Source organism: Cnephaeus nilssonii (assembly GCF_951640355.1).
Source record: "Cnephaeus nilssonii genome assembly, chromosome: 11".
NCBI lineage: Eukaryota > Metazoa > Chordata > Mammalia > Chiroptera > Vespertilionidae > Cnephaeus > Cnephaeus nilssonii.
This window is the reverse complement of record NC_137082.1, coordinates 4,841,419-4,868,583: the sequence shown is the minus strand read 5'-3', so window position 1 is coordinate 4,868,583 and position 27,165 is coordinate 4,841,419. Positions and strand designations below refer to the sequence as shown.

At 50.7% G+C, this 27,165-nt stretch overlaps 2 protein-coding genes across 3 annotated transcripts; one reads left to right on the top strand and one right to left on the bottom strand.

Annotated features, from left to right (window-relative positions):
* Positions 1-1,912: 1,912 nt before the first annotated feature.
* On the top strand, positions 1,913-18,720 carry NELFCD (negative elongation factor complex member C/D). 2 transcript variants are annotated; one of them, XM_079783345.1, is made up of 15 exons: positions 1,913-2,027; positions 4,683-4,798; positions 5,048-5,157; positions 5,912-6,021; positions 7,076-7,183; positions 7,697-7,849; positions 8,058-8,188; positions 8,805-8,970; positions 9,253-9,387; positions 9,811-9,950; positions 10,517-10,631; positions 17,486-17,581; positions 17,655-17,795; positions 18,117-18,246; positions 18,333-18,720. In XM_079783345.1, exons 1-15 carry the CDS (start codon positions 1,941-1,943, stop codon positions 18,365-18,367), a joined length of 1,773 nt encoding a protein of 590 aa, XP_079639471.1. In that variant the 5' UTR covers positions 1,913-1,940; the 3' UTR covers positions 18,368-18,720. The 2 variants fall into 2 exon arrangements, with proteins under 2 accessions (XP_079639471.1, XP_079639472.1); XM_079783346.1 differs by having other exon boundaries at positions 1,926-2,027; positions 4,686-4,798.
* An 83-nt stretch (positions 18,721-18,803) lies between these two features.
* CTSZ (cathepsin Z) lies at positions 18,804-26,424 on the bottom strand. The gene is made up of 6 exons (XM_079783347.1): positions 26,167-26,424; positions 25,743-25,906; positions 23,174-23,353; positions 20,746-20,896; positions 20,332-20,494; positions 18,804-19,335 (listed from the first exon to the last, which is right to left on the bottom strand). Exons 1-6 carry the CDS (start codon positions 26,304-26,306, stop codon positions 19,225-19,227), a joined length of 909 nt encoding a protein of 302 aa, XP_079639473.1. The 5' UTR covers positions 26,307-26,424; the 3' UTR covers positions 18,804-19,224.
* Positions 26,425-27,165: the final 741 nt, after the last annotated feature.

Genomic DNA, 27,165 nt, shown 5'->3' with positions numbered 1-27,165 from the left:
TGCTTTCAATTCAGGCACTATTTTATAAAAGGAAATCCCAGAGGAGAGAAGGTAGGAGTTTAACAGCCATCCATTCTTTGCAACACTTCAGAAAGCACATGGAAATGAACCCTGCAACAAGCCATCAGCAGGGCATTCATTCATTAACTTAATAGATTTCATTTTGTGACTAGGAGCTAGAGTCACAGACTTCCACCTCCAGCCACCTGCAAGACATCTCCGCAGGCGGGTTCCGATGGCACCTCCAATTCTGCGAGTCCCTATCTGAATTCAGGATGGTCCCTTGCAGAAACCTGCCTTCCTCCATCCCGGGCACATAGGCTGCAAGTCTCAGCATCTTCCTGGCCCACTCAATAGCCACCCCCTACCCCCCTGCCAAGGTTGCTACATTCTCTGGACTGAACCTCAATCTTAGAGCATCTACCCCAGCCCCTTCTTAATCCGTTAACTCTCACTGAGGCCTCCCATCTTGCATTCCCACCTCCAAGTTCCCCAACATAAGGCCTCCCCCTCAGCTATGGGGACACAGCACCAAAAACCCAGATATGATCTGTCACTCCCTCAAAGCAAGCAAACCAAAAAAATAAAAACCCAAATGTTTCCTCCTCGTCATAGCAACTAATACTTACTGAGCACCTACTGTGCGCAAGCACCATGCTAAGGGGTCTAAATCCATCCGAATAGCCCTTGGTTAAAAACCTAACTCCCTACCAGGATCTGGCCCTGCCTGTCTCCTTGCTTCATCTGGGCTGCCTGGTGCCACTCTCAATGGCCTTTGTGTTCCAAAGACACAAGGCAAGCAGCTCTGCTCTCCTACTATGTTCTCTCCTGGTCACAGCTTGCTTGACTCCTTTTGGCATATGACTCAGAGAAGCTTTCTCTGATCGCCGGAAGTTGCTCTCTCCTATTATCACAGAACACTAGCACTTGTTACTATTTTATTTGTTCCCCTCATTCAGCTCCCTGCGTAGAATGTAGCTTCCCTCAGGACAAGGACCATGTCCAATTTGTTCACCAATGAGCTCCAAAAGTAGCATAGAGTCAGGCACAGGTAAATAAACAGTGCTCAAAGGAATGAAAGAGGAATGAATGAAACCTTCTTGGGGAGCCCTCCGGAAATCATCCTATTATCAGTATGCAGCGCTCTTGTCTCTAATGCCCTTAGAGCATCCAGATCAGAGGGTGTTAACATCTTTGTTCAAAATTTCCATGAAGTCTTCAGGCTCTTGCTTGTTGACCTCCTACTACGCGCTGAGAACCATGCTATGGGCTTAAAAAGCATCATCTCCATTATTCTCAGCAGCTACCACTGGAAGTAAGCCCTCTTTTCTAGGGCTGCATTATGACATTTGTGGGCTCTAGGTACTTTGGCCTTCATGGGCCCTTCTTTCATAAAGAAATATTAAAAATTATGTATTATACTGCATTAGCTCTTCATACCAATTATACATAAACTAATGTAATCCAGGCTGGATTCATTGTCATAATAGTTATTGTTCTTCTGATTTAGAAAAATGAAATCATTTTCGTGAACCCTAGACCCTGGGTCTGGTAAGTCAGGCCTGCTATGGGGCCCGTTGTCCGATGAGGAAACGGATGATTCCAGGACTAAAAGTCACAGGGAAGAAGTGGAGGGGACGCGAACCCAGGCCAAGCATGATTCAGGTGAAAAACTTCTAACAGGCTGTGCTCCAGGGTCACAGAGGAAGTTCCCTAGGCCAGCACCCCACCCAGCTTCCAGGCCCTCAGCACCTGGATCAGCGAGCCTGGGGCAATTCTCGGTGCCCCGCCCCTTCCGCCGGGCCCCGCCCCGGCCCCGCCCCGCCCCCCTCTTGGGCGGAGGCGCACGGCCGCGGGAGGCCGGGCCGCGGGGCCGCGCGTGCGCTCTCCCGCCCCGTCGTGCGCATGCGCCTTGGCCGCTCGCTCGCTCCCGGGAGAGGATGGCGGGGGCCGCGCCGGGCGCCATCATGGACGAGGAGTACTTCGTGAGCGCGGCCGAGCGGGGCGACGAGGCGGACGGCGGCCAGGTGAGGGGGCACCGGGCGGCCCGCCCCCGCCGCGTCGGCCCCGCGGTCACCTTGTGGTGCCAGCACAGCGCGCCGCCCAGCCCGTCGCCTCACACCCCGGCCGGCGGGGCCCGCCCCTTACGCCCCGCCCGCCAGGGTCACGCACGCGGCGTGTGGGCTCCGCGCCTGCTCTGGCGACCAGCCGGGTGGGGGCGAGGAGCGGCACCCAGCCGTGACCCGAGGTGACCCCCCCGGTCTCTTGCCTCCATTGCCACTGTGTCAAACTGCCGGCCACCCACGTGTCCCGATGGGCCGAACTTAGTGGCGGGTGGTGTTGGGAGCGTCCTGTCCCGAAGTTTGCACATGGCACCTTCGAGGCCCGGAGTGTTGGGCCAGGGCCTCACCTAATAGACCGCTCTGGGCGCGTGCGCTGGAGGCAGGCAGAGCTGGGCTGCGCCCCACTGACCCGGGAGCCTTAGCCACGATCCCAGTTCAGCCCACCCACGGGGCTCGCACTGATGAGAGGGGTGGACCGGCCGTGCTTTGCACTGTTGTTCCAGCTGGCACCGCTGTACCTGCTCCGACGAGGGGGAGAAGGTCAAGAAAGGCGAAGGGATGGCATGAGCCGAGTTTTGGAAGATCTTGCTAGGTCCATTTTTGTGACTCATATCCTGTTCCCTGGGGACCGAGCTTGCTGAGGGTGGGAGGCAGGGAGATGTGAAGTCCACATGGTGGAAGAAGCTAAGAGCGACTGAAATGCGAACATTCAGTCTGGCTGTAGGTAGCCCATCCAGAGGTGAGACTGGCCAGGTGAGCAGCTGGAAGGTTGAGGGCTTGCTGGAGCTTGGATGTGTCTTCTGAATGAGACGGCCGTTTGGCGGCTTGTGAAGATAACGCCCCGGCCTGGTGGCTCGGTTGGTTGGAGCATCACCCAGCACACAAAAAGGTTTTGGGTGTGATTCAGGTCAGGGCACATACTTAGGGTGAGGATTTGATCCCATGTGGGGGTGTGTACCGGAGGTAGCAGATCAGTGTTTCCCTCTCTAAAATCAATAATAATAATAATAATAAAAATATTCTCAGGTGAGGGTTAAAAAATAAAACATTTTAAAAAGATGCCTGTGGCATCATGTGAAAGGTGATTGAGAGGCAGGAAGGAGGCCGAGCCCCGAGGGGAATGTTGGTCCTGTGACACCCACAGAATAGGGAGGGAAAGATGGAGCGAAGGGCCACACAGGACTGACAAGCGGGAGATGGAACTGTGGGGAGTAGTGAGGGAGGAGAAATTGAGGATGCCTAGGTTTGTGGCCTTGGGGTAACAGGTAAATATGGAACCTTTGTGCTGAAATATGGGTTGTAGGGAAAAGGTGAGGTCAGTTTTGGATCAAATGAATTTGGAATACTGGTGGGGCATCTGAATGGACATGAGAATAGACTGTTGAGTACTTGAGTCTGGAGAGAAAGAGATAGGTATCCATCCATCAATCAATTGATCCAGGCTAAATTCTAGATTTACGGGCAGGGAGGTGGTAATGGCCCAAGAGAAGATGTAGGAGGAGGGAAGGGGGTCCAGGGTAGAAGCCCAAGACTCATACATGAGGAGGAGCCTCAGGGTGAATCCGGGCTTCCTTCACAGCCTTGTTCCAGGCTCCCCATCAAACATGGTCTCAGAGGGTGGCTGACTTATCTGTAAAGGTCTCTACAACCCCTCAACTCTGCTGTTCTAAGGGGAAAGCAGCCGTAGATACTATGTTGTTAAAAAATGGGGTTGGCTGTTGTTCTGATACAATTTTATTTACAAAAACAAGGAAGGACTAGATTTGGCCCTGGGCCACGTTTGCCACGTCTGGCCCAGCTCTTGCCCTACATAGAGTCAGTTACACGGAGGTTGGTCTCTCCAACTAGTTTGTGAACGCCTTTGGTGGAAAGAGACACCTTGTCTTACATGTTCCTAGGTTCCCTGGTGATAAGCACAGTGCTCTCAGCACACAGCCCGTGTTCAAAAGCACATGCTTGTTCATTAGGACAACAGAGTGAAAGCTGGCCAGACCTCGGGGTCATTGGGTCCATGGTTATCACATCATCACGCTGCTTTGTCCTTAGACTCGGGAACGTGCTTACAGCGGTTTCCAGGTAGAATGGGGACTAGAACCCAGCCAGGCTGCTTATACGATGCAAGTCTATGGTCTTTGCTTTCTAACAGCAGATTGGCAGTGTATGCCTACAGGAATCACTGCTGCCTTAACCTCGTCAGAAAGCATGGAATGGCACATACAGAATAATAGTAAAAACAGTAATAGCTAATGTCTACTGAACTCTCACTAAATGTCAGGCACTGTGTGTGGCTCTTCCAAAAACTAGCTGTGCATTCCTCACAACAGCCAAGCGGGAGCAGGTGCTATGATGCCCTTGGTTTGTTTAACAGGGAAGGTTCCCAAAGATGAGGTGGCTTGTGTGACTGCATGCACAGGTTCTCCAGGGTAGAGGCAAGACAGACCCCCTTGGTGTGATTCTGGATCCCATTTTCTTAGCCACTCATTACTGTCCAGCCCACTCCTTGCGAGTCCCATGGAAGTCACATGTAATAATGTACCGTGTGTGGAGGAATGTGAAGGGGACAGTGAGAGAGACTTGTGAGGTTACAGGAGCTTGTGTTAATGGAGAAATGACCACCAGCAGGAGGAGGAGTATGCCGAGGGGGAGGATGACGCTGAGGTCCAGCAGGAGTGCCTCCACAAGTTTTCCACCCGGGACTACATAATGGAGCCCTCGATCTTCAACACCCTCAAGAGGTACGGATGTGGGAAGGGTTACTTGTATTGGGAGGAGGTGGCGATAATTTAGAGAAAGTTTTGTGGCAGACCCGGAAGTTGACCTGTAAAAGTAAGAATGCTGTGATGTGCGACAGGAAGGCTTCTAGGGGTCCCCTCCACACTGTGTAACCTTAATAACCTGTCTTCCTCCTTACCTGCCTCCCTGCTGTCATCCACCCCATGCCCGTCTACCTTCATTTTAGTGAAAGAGTTTGTTACTTTTTCTAGGTACTTTCAGGCAGGAGGGTCTCCAGAGAACGTGATCCAGCTCTTGTCAGAGAACTACACTGCTGTGGCCCAGACTGTCAACCTGCTGGCCGAGTGGCTCATTCAGACAGGTGCTCTGTGGGTGGCCCCTGTCCTGGCTGCTCATCATCTTTCCCCCCCTTTTTCAAAGACCTTTGGGTCATTATAATGCTGATAAATTGGAAAGCTTCTTTGTCTTCCTGGTTTTTAAGACTTAAGTAAGACAGAACTGAACTTTCCTACCCTTATCTTTCATTCGGTAACTGAGGTTTACAGATAGCCCGCTACTGTGATTCTCATTGAACTGTTACACGGTGTATGTTCAGGGTGTCATTTCAGAGGCCCATGAGAGCAAGCAGCAGATGGTGGACAGTTTAGGGCTGAGTATGATTGTGGCTTTCAGCGAATGTGATCAGAGTAGAGCCTCCTGTCAATCACGGAACTGGCTGCGACGACACAGTAAGACTTCCTGGAAACGAGTCTGTCGTCGCTGTCACAGTGGTTAGACACAGTGTCTCTGCCGGCTGGCATCTGCTCCCTCCTCCTGTGCAGGGGTGTGCCTTTCTGTCCTCCTGCCTGTCTGGTTTGGGCATTTGTCCTTATCCTTAGCGAGGTTTGGAGATACTGTCCTGTCCGTGTGGAAAGGGTAGAGCATCCTTGGTTCTGCTCTGTGCTCCTTTTGGTTCTTAGCATTGAATAGGATTACTAAATAGGAATTTTTAAAAATTGATCCCAAATCCTCAGTTGTCAGAAGCAGTTCTCTGATGTTTGACTCACGTATAGACTGGAGCTGTCTATTTTCTTTAAAGTAACACAACGAATTGAGAAGTTGTCGTTCTCTCTCAGGTGTTGAACCTGTGCAGGTGCAGGAGACCGTGGAGAATCACTTGAAGAATTTATTGATCAAACATTTTGACCCCCGCAAAGCAGACTCTATTTTTACTGAAGAAGGAGAGGTGAGGGGCCTTTTTTCTTTTTCTAATACCAGTTCCTAGGGCCTTTTGCTAATTCCATGTGCACAGTGGAGTGTGGCATGTTATATAAGAAATGTAAGAGTTAGGGACTAAAGTCAGGGTGTGAGCCAAAAGTTGCATCGAGTCAGAATTGCCCTTCAAATGCCACACTTTGTCTAGTGGGGAGAGGCACACAGGTACCAGCTCCAGAGAAAACAGCAGATTCCCACCTCTCATTCCATGCTACCTCTAGGCGCAGGCTCTAAGGTGGTGTGGCTTGTTCATTTAGGTCCTCCAAAAAGAAGATGCCAGGGCTGGATTAGTATGTGGGAGGTTTGGGGGGACACACCTTTGAGGAAGATGAGTAGTGGCTGGAGGAGGCTGCAGGAGCTGTGAGGCAGGTCTGACCCCTGAAGACAAGAGGGAGGGCAGGGAGGAGGGGTCTCAGACGATAGTGCAGTTGTCAGAAAGTTTCAGCAATGTCAGTCTCCAAGCCACAATCACCTGTCACAGGAGCCCTCAGAGCCCTGCCACCCTCAGTGTCTGGGAGCAGCCTGTGGGCAGCTCAGCCTTGGCACGGAGGGCTGGTGGATGCAGAGCGCAGTCCTGGCAGCCACGCAGTAGGAGAGCTGAGAGCCACATTCCCAGGGCTGCTTCACCAGCGATGGGCAGAGCCATCTGCGCTGTTTCAGTTGCCTTGTCCCCTGTGCCCAGGCACATAGCTGATTTATCAGGAAGCAGTTGTGCGTGTGATGCTACTCCTGTGAGCGTGCTTCTGTGGGACTCTTGGAAGTCTCCAGGAAGTGCCTTGGCGTGTCCTGCGTAGAGTTGGCTCTCCCAGAAGCCGTGAGTGGGCGTTCAACTCTGCCACTCAGCTGCCCGTGTGGCGTCAGCCGCTCTGGGACTGTGGGGCCACATCCAATGCTCCCAGGGCTCTACTCTGCAGCTGAAAATATCCGTGATGGTTTAGACAGCACAGTCTTCACTAAGCTAATGCTGGGCCTCACCTCTCCCTGTCTGTCTGTCTGTCTGTCTGTCTGTCTGTGTCTGTCGGCAGACCCCAGCTTGGCTTGAACAAATGATTGCACATACCACATGGAGAGATCTTTTCTACAAACTGGCTGAAGCCCATCCAGACTGTTTGATGCTTAACTTCACTGTTAAGGTAGGAAGAGGGCCAGAGGCAGAGAAAGACAGAAGCGTTCACGAGCAATGGCTATCTTTAAGGATGGTTAGTGGGGTGGCGGGGAGCGGGGGAGGTGGGGTGTGATCTTTCTCCTTTGAGAGACTGCATTTGCTTTGTTGGTAAAGGCCTTCATCGTTTTACTTGAGTAAGCCTTACATGAGAAAGAAAAGCACAGAATTTGTATGTGTGTTTTTGGGTCAACGTTTCTGGGGTTTCTAGGATTTGGAAGAAACATAGAGTCCGTTGTGTCCCAAGGAGGCCTTTAGGACTGCCTGGTCTGTCTCCTCCATCTTACAAAGAAACCGAGCCAAGTGGTCGGCTTGGGTACAAACCTAGTTAGAGGCGGAGCGGGGTCAGAGTGAAGGTGTGTGACTGAGACCAGTGCTTGCTTGTCCCATCTCACCACGAACACTGATAACAAGCCAGCTTGCTATGAAATGTGTAGCCACCACTTGTTGACACTCTGTTTGGCTTCTTCTTTTTGTATTGTAGCTTATTTCTGACGCAGGGTACCAAGGGGAGATAACCAGTGTATCCACAGCTTGCCAGCAGCTGGAGGTGTTCTCTAGAGTACTTCGTACCTCTCTGGCTACCATTTTGGATGGAGGAGAAGAAAACCTTGAAAAAAATCTTCCTGAGTTTGCCGTAAGTTCTCAGTTGATCTCGGAGTGGAAGGAGGCGGCTGGGTTGAGCATTTCCCATGTGAAATGCCACTTCCTTTAGGGGACACCCCGGCCACAAGCTCCTTCCACAATGACAGCTTCCTGCAGGAGGACAGGGTCATCTGCCCTTTGCTCTGCGTTTGTCATTGCTGTAGCGTGAACCCTCACACTCTCTCCCTGGAATTTTTCAGAAAATGGTGTGCCATGGGGAGCACACATACCTGTTTGCCCAGGCCATGATGTCCGTGCTGGCTCAGGAGGAGCAGGGTGGCTCCGCCGTGCGCAGGATCGCCCAGGAGGTCCAGCGCTTCGCCCAGGAGAAGTGAGGCGGTGTCTGTGATCACCGGGCCCCGCTAGATGCCCCAGTAGACCCCCCATTGCCCTGCTTCCACAACCGAAGATTCCAGGCCCTCTTATCGGTCACACAGGCAGCCTGCCTTTGACCCCCAAGCTGGAGAAGTCAGGGAAACTTCAGGACGTGGGGAGGCCTTGCTTCCTCAAGTGTTGCTTTGATGAATAATTTGTTAAGTACTTGATGATTGTTCAACTCACTGGATTTTTGAACCTGTGTTTCATATATTGGGATTTATCAGTTGTTAATAAGAATAGTCTTGGAAGTGGTTAGTCAGTAGTCTAATTATTGGGGTTGTCCATATTGTAGAATAAGATTAGCTCTTATTGTCTTTATTTTCTACTGGTGGAGTCTTAACAAGGTATTTAGAAAGTGAGTGGTTCCTTCTAGAAAGTCTACAAGCTGTGTTGGAACCCTTCCTTCCCAGTAGCTGTTGTCTCCTGGGTCAGTTACAGTGAAAGCAGGACTAGGAAAAAACAGGGGTCCCAGCCGTCAAAGCATTCACTGAGAAAAGGGAGGCAGGGAGGGGTCATTAATGATGTATTCTCCCTTGCTGACGATGAGATACATGATTGTTTTCATCAAGAGGCCATGACGCCAGTCAGATCACGCTAGCACTAGGCACGGCTGCCTCCTACCCGAGGGCGTGCCAGGCCCTTGGGGCTATGTTGTCCAAAGGAGCCCTGAATCCGGCTGACATCACAGTCCTGTTCAAGATGTTTACAAGCATGGACCCGCCTCCTGTTGAACTCGTAAGTGCCTTCTCATTTTAATAATGAAGCAATACCCCTTAGTGCCGACGTGGAAGGGGGATCGTGGAAAGTCTGTGTTTCTCTTAATGCGCTTATGTCATTGAAGACAAATTCCTGTTGAAATGTTTCTGTGCATTTCCTGGTGCCCCCCATCCCACACTAAGCCCACACACTGAAGCAGCTGCTGGGTGTGCGCCGCTCACAGCCCGCCACCATGCGAGCGAGTGGACTTACCTGCCATGTTTCCATGTCCCTTTCCAACTTGTCATGTGTCCTCCCCAGATCCGCGTGCCAGCCTTCCTGGACCTGTTCATGCAGTCGCTCTTTAAACCCGGCGCCAGGATCAACCAGGACCACAAGCACAAGTACATCCACATCTTGGCGTATGCGGCCAGCGTGGTGGAGACCTGGAAGAAGGTGCTGTTAGGGACACAAGTGACCCACCTCCTCCCGGCGATTATTTGGGGATTCTGGCTGCAAGAAATCATGAGCCTGTGGAGTGTCAGAAATGTCTTTTTTAGTGTTTATTCATAAAATAGTTGAAGTGCCAAAAACAGTCTCAAGAAAATGAACACAGCATCTCTACTACTTATTCAAACTATAGTTTGAAGTTTGTGTGACTAAAGAATGAGACCTTTTTCCTGAGCCACAACACCAGTCTCCTTGGTTTTCAGTCTCTCTGTAATGTGTGCCTGGGGAGGGTGACCGTTAAATGTAAATGGACCCCTGACTTCAGAGTAGGGAGGGGCCTTTGCAGGGAGAGGTGGCCCATAGCAGATCACCCCACCGGCCAGGCATGTGCTCCGTGGGACTCACCGACAGGGGTGGGGGTGTTTTCAGAACAAGCGAGTGAGCATCAACAAGGATGAGCTGAAGTCGACGTCGAAGGCGGTCGAAACCGTTCACAATCTGTGTTGTAATGAGAACAAAGGAGCCTCTGAACTGGTGGCCGAGCTGAGCACACTCTACCAGTGCATCAGGTAAGCAGACAGCTCGGTGCCCACCTTCATCCCTCTGGGAGTAGTTCACTCAGAAACCCTGCAGAAGCTTCAGAAATGTTCACTCATTTATTTTTCTTGTTTGAATGTGTATAGAGAACTTTAAACTGAGTTACAAAAATTGATTTGGAGAAAAGGGTCTATTTACGGTAAAAGTTAGATCCAACAATTATATCAAGAGTTCACTAGAAAAGCTTATAAATGGGTGTTCTCTTAGGCACTTGAGTGTTTCCCGTTAGCCTGTGCTATAGGGACAAGGAGAGGGTTTGCTAAACAACAGTGAACCTCAACCTGTCCCCCAGCTCCTGCGGGGCTCCGTGGATGCTCTGTCACGCAGGAAAGAGGTAAAGGAGCCGAGTGCTGAGCAAGGGTTCTTCACTGAGTGTTGGCAGGGAGCCAGCTCATCTCTCACTAATGGGTATCTCCCTTGCAGAGAGTATCAAAAAGGATTAATGGGATAGATTGAGCTTGTTGTCCTTGTTTTTTAAACCTTTCTGTTTGTTGTTGAAAACATTTTGAAAGGTAGCATTGTGCCTTGTTACCGGCAGGTTTCCAGTGGTGGCGATGGGTGTGCTGAAGTGGGTGGACTGGACCGTGTCAGAGCCCCGGTACTTCCAGCTTCAGACTGACCACACCCCGGTGCACCTGGCGCTGCTGGATGAGGTAGGGGCTGGAGAGCCATACACAGCACACAGTGGTGCGTTGACTAAAGGGAAACTATTTGAACATGGGCTAATGCATAGGAACCACAGTTCGTGCCCCTAGCATCCCATCGGCGTCGAAACAAAACAACATTGAACAAAACATTGTACCCAGACCTGCGGCACTGTCCGTCCTGTGCTGTCTGTGCCTGTGTTTCTAGCACATCTGTACAGTGAACTCAGGGCATTCTCATCAGAGCAAGTTGTTTCATTTTTATTTCCAGTTGCCTCTCCCTTTGTCAACTGTCAGGTTAGACTTTATTTCTGTCATTATTAAAGCAAATAGAAAAAAGTATTTTTTCTGTCTTTTGTATGAAAAAAAGTTAGCATACCTTGCTGCCTATCATCCACTTATATTAATTTGTATATAATTTCTTGCTATCAATAACTTTTCTGTTGTCCCTAAAAATTATATTTGTTTCTTTATTTTTTTAATTTCAGAATTTTTTTAAAAAATTCTTTATTGTTGAAAGTATTACATATGTCTCCTCTCCCCTGCCCCCTCACCCCCTCCAGCCCGCCCCCAGACCCAGGACCTCACCGCCCCATTAATTGTGTCCATGGACCATGCATATATGCATACAAGGTCCTTGGTTGATTACTTCCCACCCACCCACCCTCCCCCGCCTTCCCTCTGAGATTCCACACTCTGTTCCATGCTTCCATGTCTCTGGATCCATTCTGTTCATTAGTTGATTTTGTTATTTAGATTTCACATATGAGTGAGATCATGTGATACTTGTCTTTCTCTGATGGACTTATTTCACTTAGCATGGTACTCTCCAGGTCCCTCCATGCTGTCTCAAAGGGTAAGAGATCCTTCTTTGTTACTGCTGCATAGTATTCCATGGTATAGATGTACCACAGCTTCTTTATCCACTCATCTACTGATGGGCACTTGGGCTGTTTCCAGATCTTAGCTATTGTAATTGTGCTGCTATGAACATAGGGGTGCATACCTTCTTTCTGATTGGTGCTTCAGGTTTCTTAGGATATATTCCTAGACGTGTGATCACTGGGTCAAATGGCAGTTTCATATTTCATTTTTTGAGGAAACTCCATACTGTTTTCCATAATGGCTGCACCAGTCTGCATTCCTACCAGCAGTGTACTAGGGTTCCCTTTTCTCCACATCCTCACCAGCATTTGTTGTTTGTTGATTTGTTAGTGGTAGCCATTCTGACAGGTGTGAGGTGATACCTCATTGTTGTTTTAATCTGCATCTCGATGGTGATCAGTGACTTTGAGCATTTTTTCATATGTCTCTTTGCCATCTGTATATCCTCTTTGGAGAATTATCTAGTTATATCCTTTGCCCATATTTTAATTGGATTGTTTGTCTTCCTTCTGTTAAGTTGTATGAGTTCCTTGTATACCTTGGATATTAATCCTTTTTCAGATGTATCATTGCCAAATATGTTCTCCCATTAAGTGGGCTCCCTTTTCGTTTTGTTAATGGTTTCTTTTGCTGAAGCAGAAGCCTTTTATTTTGATGTGGCCCCAATTTTTTATTTTCTCCTTAGTTTCATTGGCCCTTGGATATGTATCCATAAATACATTGCTATGAGAGATGTCTGAGATTTTGCTACCTATGATTTCTTCCAGGATTTTTATGGTTTCACGACTTACATTTAAGTCTTTTATCCATTTTGAATTTATTCTTGTGTATGGTGTAAGTTGGTGGTCTCGTTTCATTTTTTTTTTTTGCGTGTATCTGTCCAATTTTCCCCACACCATTTACTAAAGAGACTGTCTTGACTCCATTGTATGCTCTTGCCTCCTTGTCAAATATTAATTGAGCATAATGGCTTGTGTCAATTTCTAGGGTCTCTGTTCTGTTCAGTTGATCTATATGCTGTTCTTTTGCCAGTACCAGGCAGTATTGATTACAGTGGCTTTGTGGTATAACTTGAAATCTGGTATTGTGCTTTCTTCAACTTTGTTCTTCTTTCTCAAGATTGCTGAGGTTATTCAGGGTCTTTTTTGGTTCCATGTAATTTGTTGGAGAATTTGTTCTATATCTCTGAAATATGCTGTTGGTATTTTAATAGGGATTGCATTGAATCTGTAGATTGCCTTGGGTAGTATGGACATTTGAATGATGTTAATTCTACCTATCCATGTACACGGTATATTCTTCCACTTGTTTCTATCTTCTTATATGTCTTCTTTCAGTGTCCTGTAGTTTTCCGAGTACGGGTCTTTTGTCTCCTTGGTTAAGTTTATTCCTAAGTATTTTAAATTTTTTGTTGCAGTGGTAAATGGGATTGCTTCTTTAGTTTCTCTTTCTGAGAATTTATTATTGGTGTATCAAAAAGGCATTCATTTTGGGGTGTTGATTTTGTATCCTGCTACATTGCCAAATTCATTTATTAAATCTAGAAGTTTTTGGTGGAGTCTTTAGGGTTTTGTATGTACAATATCATGTCATCTTAAAATAATGAGAGTTTTATTTCCTCCTTTCCAATTTGGATGCCTTTTATTTCTTCTTATCTGATCACTGTGGCTAGGACTTCCAGGGCTATGTTGAATAAGAGTGGTGACAGTGGGCATCCCTGTCTTGTTTCTGTTCCTATGGGAAATGGTTTTAGCTATTGCCCGTTGAGTATGATGTTGGCTATAGGTTTGTCATATATGGCCTTTATCGTGTTGAGATATGCTCCCACTATTCCCACTTTGCTGAGGGTTTTTTATCAAAAATGGGTGTGGATTTTGTCAAGTGCTTTTTCTGTGTCTATTGATATGATCATGTGATTTTTGTCTTTCAATTTGTTAATGTGATGTATCACGTTTATTGATTTGCAAATATTGTACCAGCCTTGCATCCCCGGAATAAATCCCACTTGGTCATGGTGTATTATCTTTGTAATATATTGCTGGATCTGATTTGCTAATATTTTGTTGAGGCTTTTAGCATGTATGTTCATCAGGGATATTGGCCTGTAATTCTCTTTCTTTGTAGTGTCTTTACCTGGTTTTTGGAATTTGGATAATGCTGGCCTCATAAAAAGAGCTTGGAAGTGTTCCTTCCTCGTGGATGTTGTGGAATAGTGTGAGGAGTGTAAGTGTTCTTCTTTGAATGTTTGGTAAAACACCCCTGTAAAGCAGTCCGGACCCGGGCTTTTGTTTGCTGGGAGTTTCTTTCTTTCTTTCTTTCTTTTTTTTTAAAATATATTTTATTGTTTTTTTACAGAGAGGAAGAGAGAGGGACAGAGAGCTAGAAACATCGATGAGAGAGAAACATCGATCAGCTGCCTTCCGCACACCCCCTACTGGGGATGTGCCTGCAACCAAGCTACATGCCCTTGACCGGAATCGAACCCGGGACCCTTCAGTCCGCAGGCCGATGCTCCATCCACTGAGCCAAACCGGTCAGGGCTGCTGGGAGTTTTTTTTATTACTGCTTCAATTTCCTCAGTTTTTATTGACCTACTTAGGTTTTCTGATTCTTCCTAATTCCGTTTAGGGAGATTGATATTTTCTAGGAATTTGTTCATTTCATCCACATTTTCTAGCTTGTTGGCATATAGTTGTTCATAGTATTTCCTTGTAATCCTTTGTATTTCTGTGGTGTCAGTGGTTATTTCTCTACTTTGATTTCTGATTTTACTTATTTGGGCCCTCTCTCTTTGCTTCTTGATGAGTCTGGCAAATGGTTCATCAATTCTGTTTATCCTTTCAAAGAACCAACTCTTGGTTTCATGGATTTTATGTATTGCTTTCTTGGTCTATGTCATTTGTTCCTGCTCTAATCTTTATTATTTCCTGCCTTCTACTGACTCTGAGCTTCCCTTGTTGTTCTCATTATTTGAGATGTAGGGTTCAGTAGTTTATTGTTGATCTTACTTTTTTTTGAGGTATGCCTGTAGTTTTATGAACTTCCCTCTCAGGGCTGCTTTTGCTTTTTCCCCGAGATTTGGGGTTGTGTGTTCATATCATTTGTTTTCAGGAAGTTTTTTATTTCTTTCTTGATCTCATTGGTAACCCATTTATTGTTTAATAACATGTTATTTAGTCTCCATGAGTTTGAATGTTTTTGGGTGTTTTTACTGTATTTGATTTCTAATTTCATTCCACTGTGATCTGAGAAGATGCTTGATATGATTTCAATCTCCTTGAACTTGTAGAGACTCATTTTGTGTCCTAACATGTGGTCTATCTTTGTGAATGATCCATGTGGACTTGAGAAGAATGTATATTCTGCAGCTTTGGGGTGAAATGTTCTAAAAATGTCAATTAAATCTGTCTGATCCAGTGTATCCTTTAGAGTCAGTTTCCTTGTTAACCTTTTGTCTGGAAGACCTACCCAGTGAAGTCAACAGGGTATTAAAGTCCCCTACCATGACCGTATTGTTGTCAGTCTCTCCCTTGAAGTCCTCTAGAAGTCTTTATATGTACTTAGATCCTCTTATATTGGGTGCATATGTTTTACCAGGGTTATATCCTCTTGTTGGACTATTCTCTTTAGTATTATGTAGTGACCTTCGTTGTCTCTTGTGATGGCCTTCATTTTGAAGTCTATTTTATTTTATCAGATATGAGTATTGCTACTCCAGCTTTTTTTTTATTTTCCATTTTCATGGAAAAAATATTTCCACCCTTCTTCACTCTCATCCTGTGTGTGTCTTTTGTTGTGAGATGGGTCTCTTGTAGACAGCATGTAATTGAATCATGTTGTTGTATCCATTCAGCTACCCTATGTATTTTGATTGGAACATTTAAGACATTTATATTTAAGATTATTATTGATAGGTACTTATTTATTGCCATTTTAATTTTGTATGCCTAGGTTTCTCTCTCTGTTTCTTTTTATTACAGCAGTTCCTTTAGCATTTCTTGTAATGTTGGCTTGGTGTTGATATACTCCTTTTGCCTTTTTTTGTCCGGGAAGGTCTTTATTTTGAATGATAGCCTTGCTGGATATAGTAATCTTGATTTTAGATGCTTGCTTTCCATTACCTTGAATACTTATGGCCTGTGGAGTGTCTGAAGAGAAATCAAGTGTCAACCTTATAGAAGCTCCTTTGTAGGTAACAATTTTATTTTCTCTTGTTGGCTTTAAGATTTTCTCTTTGTCTATAATTTTTGGCATTTTAATTATGATGTGTCTTGGTGTGGATCTGTTTTGGTTCTTCTTGCTTGGGGTTCTCTGTGCCTCCTGGACTTTTTCCTTTACCAGGTTGGGGACCTTTCCTACCATTATTTCTTCAAACAAATGATCCCTTTCTCCCTGTCTGCCACATCTGGCATAGCTGCTATTCGAATATTGTTATGTTTCACGTTGTCCCACCACTCTCTTAATCTATCCTCCTGTTTTTACATTGTCTTTTCTTTTTGGTTCTCTGATTGAGTCATTTTTTTCAACCCTGTCTTGTAATTCACTGATTTGATCCTCAGAATCCCCTAATCTGCTGTGTATTCCTTCCAGTTTGTTCTTTATTTATGCTGTCATTCTTTATTTCTGTTTTCATAGTTACTCTATTTTCTTTCATGCTGTTGAGCATCTTTACCATCATTACTCTAACCTCTGTTTCAGATACATTTCTTATCTCTGCTTCATTTATCTCTTCTTCTGGAGAATTCTATAGTTCTTTCATTTGAGGGTTGTTTCTTTGTCTCCTCATTTTGGCTGCCTGTTTTGGTTTGTGACTACTAGTAGGTATTAGGTAGATCTGCTATGCCTCCCAGTCTCTAGTGTAGGACAGTGTCAAACCCCATGTCTGACTAATTAGATCAGGCAAAGACTCAGCCTCCAGACACTGCCTATGCGTACAGACTGATAGAATTACTACTAGGATTGTCCTCAGGCGATGGTTCTCAGGAGTGGTGAGAGGTTTCTTTTGTATTGGGTGGGGCAGTTGCTTCTGCCTGGAGGCTAATTGTTATTCTCAGTCTCTTAATGGGCCTGAGCAACTCTGTTCCATGGGGCAGGGCGTTTTCCAATATGGTGGGTCAACTATATTTCCCCAGGCCATGTCACCTATATAGCAATTGTCTGTGTGGGAAAGATGTCCTCTGCTGCTTGAGAGAGTGATTCAGCACAGGAAACCAGGGTCTCTGCCTTCTGAGCTCTTACGTCAGAGCTCCTGATCCCGGCTTCTGCTTGCACAGCTCCAGTCCACTCTGCCCTCCCTCTGCTGGAGCACAGGGTGGGTGGCTCCACAGGGAATTTTGTGCGTTGGCGCTTTAAGAGGGTGTCTGCATTTCCAGCAGTCTCTTCCTGGCAGACAGCAACTCTGCTGCTTCTCACAGCCAGATGCTTTGTGGGTACCCTTCTCAGTTTTGGTGCTCTCTAATGCGGATTAGACCCAAGAGTTTTTAGTGGCAACCCCCACAGTGAGATATCTCTCCAGAACTTCAGTTGCTGTCTGTGTGAGCCCGGCCAGCCCTTCGTGCCTCCATCCCTCCTACCAGTCTCTATGTGTCTCCACTTTCGGTCCTCCGTTATCAGGGTTCTCTCCAGCAAGTCTTGTATCGATTATTCAGCAAGTTTTTCTGTATTTTAGTTGTAAATCCAGTTTGGTCCTGGGAACATGTCCGTGCAGCATCCACTTACTTTGCCTCCATTTTTAATCTCCAAAGTGAGTTATTTGTATCCTAAACCAGGGTTTTCCTTTTGAGGACGGTTCATTGACTGTGTAGATGTCTGTGTTTTTATCAAGTGAAGCCAGCTGACTGGCTGGGCTGAGTGATGGGGACCACAGTTATTAGGATAAGCTGTTTATTGGCTGTGACAGTGACAGTAGCTCTGTGTGCTGATGATGAGCCCTGGGATCGGCCCTCATGCTCAGCAGGGCTCCTTTGGCCTGTTTGCAGATCAGCACCTGCCACCAGCTCCTGCACCCCCAGGTCCTGCAGCTGCTCGTGAAACTTTTTGAGACCGAGCACTCCCAGCTGGACGTGATGGAGCAGGTGAGCAGGGCGGGGCTGCCAGGTGGCCGAGGAGAGGGCCTTCTCTAACTGATTTCTCTGTTCACTCTTGTAGCTTGAGTTGAAGAAGACCCTGTTGGACAGGATGGTACACCTGCTGAGTCGCGGTTATGTACTTCCTGTTGTCGGTTACATCCGAAAGTGTCTGGAGAAGCTGGACACTGATATTTCTCTCATTCGCTATTTTGTAACCGAGGTCAGCAACACATTTGTTTCATGTTCCCTACTGTGTACACTAACAGTGTCCTTTCTGGATTAATTTAAGTGTGTTTTGTACCTAACCCTGAGAACTGTGCTTCCTGGTAACCATGCCGACATAGATACCTGTTTCCTCCTACACGCTGCTACTGTACTGTGTTTACCTGCATTGCCCCCTGGGTCCTAGGGTCACTGGGGAGCAAGACGCTGGGTGGGAGGGTGGTTTTCTCCAGACCGACTGGCATTCCATCAGCCTGTGGTGCGATGCTGCTCTCAGGCATGTGTGCAGGAGCAGTGACCTGCTGTCCTCTCCTTGCAGGTGCTCGACGTCATAGCTCCGCCATACACCTCTGACTTCGTGCAGCTTTTCCTCCCCATCTTGGAAAACGACAGCATCGCAGGCACCATTAAGACTGAAGGTGAACATGACCCTGTGACAGAATTCATAGGTAGGCTGGATGGGAGTGTCCTCCTGCTAGTTTACATGTCATGTTTTACCTCCTGGTTCTGACCTGTGTTCCTCCCATTTGTAAAGTTCACTGCAAGTCCAACTTCATTCTGGTAAATTGACCCAGTACCCTCCGGAGCCGAAGCGAACATTCCAGACCAGGGGAAACGCCTTCCAGACCAAAGGGGCTCAGTCAGCACCTCGGAAATGCATTCTTGGGGTGAATGGCATTTTAAAAAAGGAAAATGTGAGCAAGATAAGTGGAAAATTGCTGTTATGAGTGGTCCCTCGCCTTGTCAGTTCTGTTCACAGTATTCTCTCCCCCAATAGGGCCTGTGTTCAGGTTACCTCTTGGGATGGGTGGTGGGAATTCAGAAGCTGAAACACTTAAATCAGCTGCTTGCAAAGCTGACTTATGCTTTCTCACAAGAACCTGATTAGTTATTTCATTTCATTGTTTTAATTTCCCAAGGACAAATAAAAACCTTCCTTTTGAGTTGGAAAGTGTAGACCCTGGTGTTCTGTTCCCATGTGTAAATAAGGCACGCTCAGGCTCCGTTCTCTTGTGAAGTCTGTATTTTATTCGTCACTTGGGCGATTTGAAACTGCTGTCTCCCCCTCTATTCCCCATTCCTTCCAAGGTGACAAAAGAACTGGTGATAAATGCCACATTATAGACTACAGTTGCCAAAGAGAAAATACCAAACCATCAATCGAAGAAAATGGAGTTCACATAATTAATGTCTTGCGATCCCATCTTGGGCAGGTAGATGGTTCGCTGCAGTCCTGCTGGGGAGTGTCCTGGGCTGGTTCACGTCCATTCTGAGATTCTCCCACGGGATGCGCTCCACCAGGACAGGCGCCCTCTCGGTGCTTAGTGCCCTCGCCAGTCCTCAGCAGTGTGATTTGAACATCAGCCCCCAATCCTCCAAACCACGGAGGTTCATTTTCTTAAAGATCTGCTCTCGAGACATCTGCCTTAAACGATGGGGTCCCCAAATGAACAGTTGTCCTCGATAGCAAGGTTGTATTTAGCGCCCTTCCCATCTTTGTAGGTGCTGGTCACTATCCGCATCCAGCCTCGCTCGCCCTGTGACAAGTGGGAGCTCGTGTTAGCTTATCACCCAGCCCCTGACCCCCACTCCTCAGCATGCCGAACACCCCCCCTCCCTCCGCCTGTCACTCAGCATAGGCTCTACCACCTGTTCAGCTGCCTATCCCTTCCCCGTGTGGGACCCCTGCTTGCAAATACCTTTTGTGAGTATTTCACTTGGTTAGTATGTAACATGAGGGGTTCAGGTACCTGCATGGCAAAGGCCAATTCATGGAACCAAAACATGGATGCTTTGGACCAGATGACTTAACTTCCTACTCTTTCTCCATGTGTAGTCATTTCATACAAAATATTGACATTGTGCCTGGCTGGCATGGCTCAGTGGTTGAGGGTCGACCTATGTACCAATTTGATTCCCAGTCAGGGCACATACCCGGGTTGTGGGCTCAAGCCCCTGTGTGGGGCGTGCAGGAGGCAGCCAATCAATAATATATATACAAAATATTGACATTGTGGCATTTCAACATTAATCACTTTCCCCCATTTCACAATAATGAATGTCTGTGTCTTAAGCCATTAATGGTTCATACTACTTCTTAGAAATTAAAATTCTGGCAATCAGTTTCTCTCCCCTGCATTTGTGACCCAAATCAAAGGTATGAAAAAATTATACAGGATTACTGGGTGGAGCCAAAACTGACAGGAAAAAGGACGAGACGGCTGTGAAGGAATAAGCTAGCTAACCTGAAACTTCTAGAGCCGAGTCTCACCAGGCCATTCCCCCTGAAGTCACCTGGCAATGTCTGGAGACGGTCTTGGTTGTCACAACTGAGGGACAGGGAGAGCAGCTACTGGCATCTGGGGCCAGGGGCCAGGATGCTGCTTAACATACCACGCTACCCAGGACAGCGACAGCCCCCACACAAGTCAAGTGTCTGACCCCCAACGTCACTGGTGCTTGCTGAGGGCCCAGCTCTAAGCCACAAAGCCACAGCACCATCGACGTGAGGAGTGTCAGCAGGAACATCTTACCCATGGTTCACCCCATGAATTCCGGACAATCCAGTACTCAGTCCCATCGCTGACGCCCCAGCCTGCCACGGAAATGACGTGGTTAATGTAGCTCTGCTCCTGGTACTCCGCGTAGATGCCTCCGCTGTAATTCACCATCTTTTCTGTTGCCATTATCCCGCAGCTGGGAGCAAGCAGGGAGGGAATTAGCACTTTGTGAATCAGAGTAAATCTGACTGAGATAGTATGGCAAGTGAGTCTGCCTGCTGTCGGCCCAGCCCACAGCCCTCAGCACTCACTGCAACCGGGGCCTTTCAGTCCCAACCACCCGAGGGGCCCACGGCCATTTTGGCTCCACTCCTGAGAAACTCCCTTGGCGGCCGAAGAAAAGGGCTGATGTGCCTGCAGCTGCACCTCCCAGCCAGGGCTGCTCACCTGATGGGACCGTTGGCGTAGATCTCTGCCATCATCTTCTCCCTGCCGGCCACGGAGCCGTAGTCGCCCACTTTCCAGAGCGTGTAGTTCCGGATGGGCTGACACTCCTTGAACTCCGTGCATGTGCCACACTGGTTGAACTTGTTACACTCTGGGGGTACACACAGTCAGCGAGAGACCCGCCCTCAGTCTCCCGTCCGTGAGCACTCCAGGCCCACCCTGCACGCGGCTCCCTGACGGACATTAGCGGTCATCACCACCGCTGTTTAATCCCGCTGCTCCTTCAGCTGCACAGGAGTCCTAAAAAGCCCAGCCACAGGCCTCGGTGGAAAGCATGGGACGTAATTAGCACATAGTAGGCACTCAAGAGACAGTCTTTTTTCTTTTCCTTTAATGGCCTGGAGAAGGGCCCTTTCTAAAACTCCATAGCTGAAAATAGAGTGCCATTGGATGGTTAGCTCTTAAGATGAGTTAGCTCTTAAGATGACTAGTGAATAGACTGATCATTTGGAGAAAAATAGCATTTTTTGATGATTTTGGTTTGAGGTGATATCAAGAATTAGGTTTTAAAAACTGCAGCCTTTAGTTCTCCACACCACCCACTGCCTCTGTTCTTCAGACCCCGACCTGCCTTTTCACAGCTTGCATGTTACCTATGTTGCTGTTCTAGTTTCTTAGCCCAGGTTTCTCCCCCAGGACACTCGACTCCTTGAGGTTAAAATGGCTTGATGTGTCCTCTGGTCACCAAATGCCCAGCACAACCGGCAAGTGGCCACGTTAGATAAATACAAAGACCAGGCTATTTATTACCAGGGTAAATACAACAGCCGGGCTCCTAATGAGCTGCGTTTGCCCGACACACCAGGGTTACAGGGGCCAGCTCTGACGAGACCAGTTCAGGGCTGAGCGGGGCAGAGGGGCAAAGTGAGGCCCCAGGGCCCACCTGATTCCTGATTCCTGGTTCCTAGCTGTCATTCCACCTGCCTCCCTTCATCCGTCCCTCTCAGGTTCTCAGATCCCTGCAGCGTTTACCACTTCAAGACTTGTCCAACCAGTCTGGGGGAATTCCTTGTGGCTGGGCAATATGGCCCCGGAGGCAAGCCGAGGGCGTGGGGTGGGGTGGGGTGGGGCCTGAATCTGCTGTGTGCCTCACAGGCACGGGCTAGGCCATCCCTTTGGTAGAAGAGGGCGGGTGGGAAAGCACCTGGGCGCCCCCTAACCCCCTCCTGTCTCAAACTGCCCTTGAATTGGTCCCAGCTCTCTGCTCAGCTGACAAAGGTAGTGTGGACGAAAGGGGCCACATGCTGCCCTGACAAGCTCAGGGGAGGCCTGCATGACAGTCTTGCCAACTCAGAGACCTAAAGGAACCACAAAGGATGGTCTGAAATTAAACTTTAACTAAAAGCAGTTATGGTGGGCAGTTGTCCTAGTCCGGTATCTTCACGGACAAGGTCAACTTGTACCTTAACTGAGCCTATCTGTCTTTTTTGCATCTATGATAACATATCCTTGAAATGTCTGGGTAACTTCCCTTTTTCTGGAGCCCCTGGGGCACAACCAACCGTGCTGGGCGCCTGGACAGATACCACAGATTCCTTCATTATCATGTTAATTGTTCCTACACCCACCTAAGTATGTGCCCATCATTTTACTTTTTATCCAATTCCAGGGGTCCCCCCCACACACCCTCCCTTTGCTTTCTCCCACCTCCTTAATCCATCACCAATGAATTTCATGTAGCCCACCTATGTCCCTCCTTTGATGGCAATGTATAAATATAGATGTAACCCGCCATTCTCCAGAGCTTTATCTCAATGCATTGAGGTTCTGCTTCCCAGCATATGTCGACAGTTTAGCTCAAACTCACAAAACTTCTTTACAGGTTTCAATGTTTTTTTTACGTTGACAGGTGACTAAAATGCCAATTAGGGACTTTTTCTTTTCATTTCAAAGGGGAGCAGCCTGAAAGGAATGTGCCAACTCCAGGGCTTCCAGGCCCGCTTGGGTCCGCTGGTCCATGCAGGGCCTCTGGACTCCAGGTCCACCGGAATGCACACGGCCCAGGGTCATGCGGCAGGAACCCGGCCAGAGCCATGTTCCTCCAGTGGGGCCCGCTTGCTTCCTCGGCAGCAGCCTGCCTGCGCTCAGCACGCTCCCGGGAAACTTACTCTTCCCTGGGTATGGCCACCTGTGCTTCTCTTACAAAGGCCCACGCAACCACCATGTCAGAACCACAACCACGGCCAGCCCCGCCGCAGGGACACAGGCCGGAGATCCCCGCCCAGGGCTTTTCTGGTGCCCTTAGCAAGGACTATGGGCTCCAGCTCCCTGCTCCCCCAAACCCACAGTTTGAGCCTCCCCTAGTGCCCCGACCAGGGACAGAAGCCTGGATTGTCCTGGGAAGAGGGAGGCAGGGTGAGGGCCCTACCCTGGTCCTTGGCCTGGTAGTTGTTGCAGGTCTCATCCGGAATGCCGTGCCTCTGGGCGTAGGACCACACCTCCAGGTCGTTGCCCCCCTCGCAGGAGCCAGCCTCCGCACAGTCGATGACGTGCTGCACAGACAGGAGGGTGGAGGGCCATGCCCCCTTCCTCTTGATGTTGATCCGATCTGCAAGCACACCCACGGGATTCAGCACCCAGCCTGCCCAGCCGCTTCCACGGCTCCCCTGGCCTCCGGAGGGCCCTCTCCAGACTGCCTGGAGGAAGCCCAGGCTCTCCAGGCGGTCCCCCGGCCCTTCGCTGCACGGATGTTTCTGGCCACACCACCCGACTGGAAGGGCATGTGGGCTGGGCCGGCTGTCGATGCCCCATAAGAGCCCGCTGAGGAACTGAAAGGGCCAGGAGCAAGGACAGGACACTTGGTGAGCCAGGGCAGCCAGGACCACAGGCAGTGAGCCCAAGGCCAACAGCCCCCGGGAGGCGGGGCGGGGCCGGCCCCGAGGGCACTGCCCCACTGCTGGTGGCATCTGCCCCACGGGCTGGGGGCAGAGGCAGGGCTCTGAGCAGCCAGCCAGGATCCGGTCAGTGTCGACTCTGCCTGTGGGCAGGGCCCACACCCCACTGTGGGCAGCCAGGGACAGCTACAGGCATATACCTTTTTTAGTAAGGATTTCTCTTTGCCTTAAGCCAGCCCTGCCCATTGTTCCTATACATTTAGGTGAACACACCTTGGAAACACCTTTTCAGACCCCTCAAGGGCAACCACCCAGGAGGGCACTGGATCTGGTTAACAATCCTGCAACCATGCCGCCCTGCTTCCTCACCTCCCTGTAATTCTGCTCATGTTCCCCCTTAATTCCAAATGTCACCACCTGGGGCATCTGAGATATTGCTTCCCGGTAACTGTCTTCAGTTTTGGCTTAAGTAAACTCGTACAAAACTTCTCTAGAGGTTTGGATATTCCTTGGTCCAGAGGGGTGAGGGCAGTGGTGGGAAGGACGGGCTGTTCGGTCTGAACATTCGAGGTTTGGAGGGGCCAGATGTCCAAGCGAGAGGGAGTGTGGTGCTGGGTGTACAGCTGAGGGGAGAGTTCAGGCTGGGGGAGCCAGGGACCTGGTCCTGGGGAAGCCAAAGCTCATTAGTGAAGTTGGGAGGACCAGGAGCTGGAAGAGCGGGGAAGGAGGTGGGCGAGTGCTAAAAGCATTTGTTGCAAAGGTAGCCAGGAGGTGGAGGCCCGGGCTGACCACGGGACCTGCCTGCATGGCAGCCTCTTGCCAGTGACCTTGCAACGAAGTGGAGTGAGGCTGCAGTGGGCTCAGGGAGGGGGAAGAGGAAGCAGGGAGGCCAGCAGAGGGTGGTGGCTGAAGGCGGGTTGGGCCGTGCTCTTGCACACAGCAAGTGATGGCCAAATCTGAGCACGGGGAGGCGTGGCCTGGCAAGGGACTGGCACCCGGGACGCCCAGGGGCCAGAGGGAAGGCATAAACCATGGCCAGCGGTGTTGGGTGGCAGCTGGGTGGGCCCCCGTGGAAGTCCCCTTCTGGAGACTTCTGTTTTCTCCATGAAAGTGGAAGGAGAACCCTGCTGCTGGGGAAAATGATGGAGGTTTGAGGAGAAAGTGGGAGAAGCAGTCCTCTGTCCAGGAAATTCCCCAGAACTGTGGCTGGTTGATCATCCTAAAGGGACAGTCAAAGGCAGGCCCCAGCCCCCTCCCAGCTTCTTCAGGGCTCCACAGGGCCCTCCCCGGGGACTGGGCCCCCGGGACTTCTGCAGTCTTCCCCTCCCCTCCCCCACTGGGCCCTTTCACTTCCTCAACCGAGTGCGCCATCCCAGACCACCTGCCGGCCTTTGCCCCGACTCCGCCTGATGGCTGCCCTTCCCCTGCCTGCCGGCCACGCCTTTCAGTGGTTCAGTGGTTCTAGCTCTGGCCCTGTCTAGCTCCTGGCCGCCCCAGCTCTCCCGAGGGTTCCTATACCTTCCAGTTGGGCCTCAGCCTACCTGGCCCCTCCCTCCTCCTTCCTGAAGATCAGGTGTATATTGCAGCCCCAGGGGCCCCAGGGCAAGGCCACCAGGGAGACCCCAGCAGAGGCCACTCCTTCAGCTGGCCCGCCCTGAGCTCTGCCGGGAGGGAGACAGTGCCCGGCCCTGAGGCGGCTTCCCCGCGGGAGGTGGCTCCCCCTCGCCCCGACCAGGCCCAGCAGCCTTCTCAGGTGCTCTGACCTCCAGCCACCTTCCTCACAGGCCAGCCGGCAAAGGTCCCCGGAGCAAAGGGCCGCCTCACTCAGGCTCCAAGCCCAGGCAGGAGCCAACCGCCGTGGAGAAGCAGCTTCCTCTCCACCGGAGACACCTAGGGAGCCCTGCGTTCCCACATCTGGATCCATCTTTGGGACAGAGAAGGCCCCTGGGGGCCACTTGTCACGGCTCCTGTCCTGCCCACCTGCGTGGGCACCGGCCAGCCTGGGGCCCCGGCCCCTGCCAAGGCAGCCTGGGTGGGCGGGCTGAGCCCCCTCCCGGCGGGCCCTGTGCTGGAGGGCGCCCTGGCAGGCCGTGGCACACCTACCCGCCATGGCGCTGGTGCTGCCGTGGGCCCAGCAGGAGCCGCAGTACTGGGGGATGTGCTGGTTGCGGGTGACGCTGGCATAGTTGACCCCGTCCACGTTGCGCCAGTCCCAGCTCTTGGGCAGATCCGACGGGGACAGGTACTCGTGAGGCCGCGGGTAGGTCCTGGGGAAAGACGGGCGCTGTCAGGGCCCCGGCCTCGCACAGGCGGGGCCTCCCTCACGTGAGCCCTCCCGCCAGGCCGCCCCGAAGGCAGGGGCCCGGCCCCAAACGCGGGGAGGCCGCCAACACCAGGGCTCCCGGATGTGAAGAGAAGCGAGACCCCCAAACTGGATTTGACCCTCAAAGATCAAGGGAGGCAGGGCGCCCCAAGGAGGCGGCAGGGTCCCCGGGAGGAGGGAGCGCGCGAAGCCCCGAGGCCCGACCTGCGCCCCGGCTGGGCCAGCTGGTCCCCGCGCGGCGCCCGGTAGCAGCCCCGGCCCGGGCGGAGGGGGAGGCCGGCCCGCGCGCCCGCCAGCAGCACGAGCAGCAGCAGCAGCGGCCCCGCCGGCCCCGACGACGCCATGGCTCCGCGCCCGTCCCGCGCCGGTGCCAATTCGAACCCCGCACCGGATCCCGCGCCGGTACCCCTCGGCCCGCGCCTCCCGGCCCTCGCGCTCCGGCCCGGCCCCGCCCGGCCCTTAAGGTGGCGGCGCGGGTGCCCGGACACACCCCCGGGGCGGGGCAGCCGCTCCTGCCCCCGGTGACCCCGGCCCCGCCCCGGCCGGCCGCGGGCAGAGCCGCTCAGCCGCAGCCCGTGCGGGAGGGGCTGAGATGGGGTCACGTGCTGGGCGTGGAGCCAGACCCCAGACCTGACCCCGCCACTGGCCACCAGCCACGTGGCTGGGGGGCCTGACTGACCACATCGGAGCCAGACTTCGAGGGGCCCTGGGGCGGGGTGGGCCGGGGACAGCCAGGTCGGAATGTCCCCTGCAGCCTGGGATTCTTGAGACCCTCAACCCTGGAGAGGTGCCCCTGTCCCCACATCCCACCTGGGCCCAGGCCTCCCCGGGAAGGGGCAGGGCTCTCCCCAAGTCCTGGAGGAAAGGCACTGTCCCCCCAGAATCCCGCCTTGGCCTGGCTTTCTGCACCCGCCTGGCGGGGGCCCCGGCCCTCTGAGTGCTACCCCTCACAGAGGAGGCAGTGCCAGGCCCCCGGCACAGAAATCCTTGGTTCTGCATTCCGGCTTCCAAGATGCTGCGAAGGCTTCCTGCTGACGAAGCTCTTCAGGGTCACATGCGGAACTAAAAGCAGAAGTGGGGAGCCGTGGCCTTGATTTCCTAACAGAACAGTCATCCCCCCCTCCTGCTGCCCGGGCCGCAGAGCCGGAAGGAAGGGTCCGCGCAGGCCTTGGCCGGGTCCGCAGGCCCCTCTGCGGCCCCTTG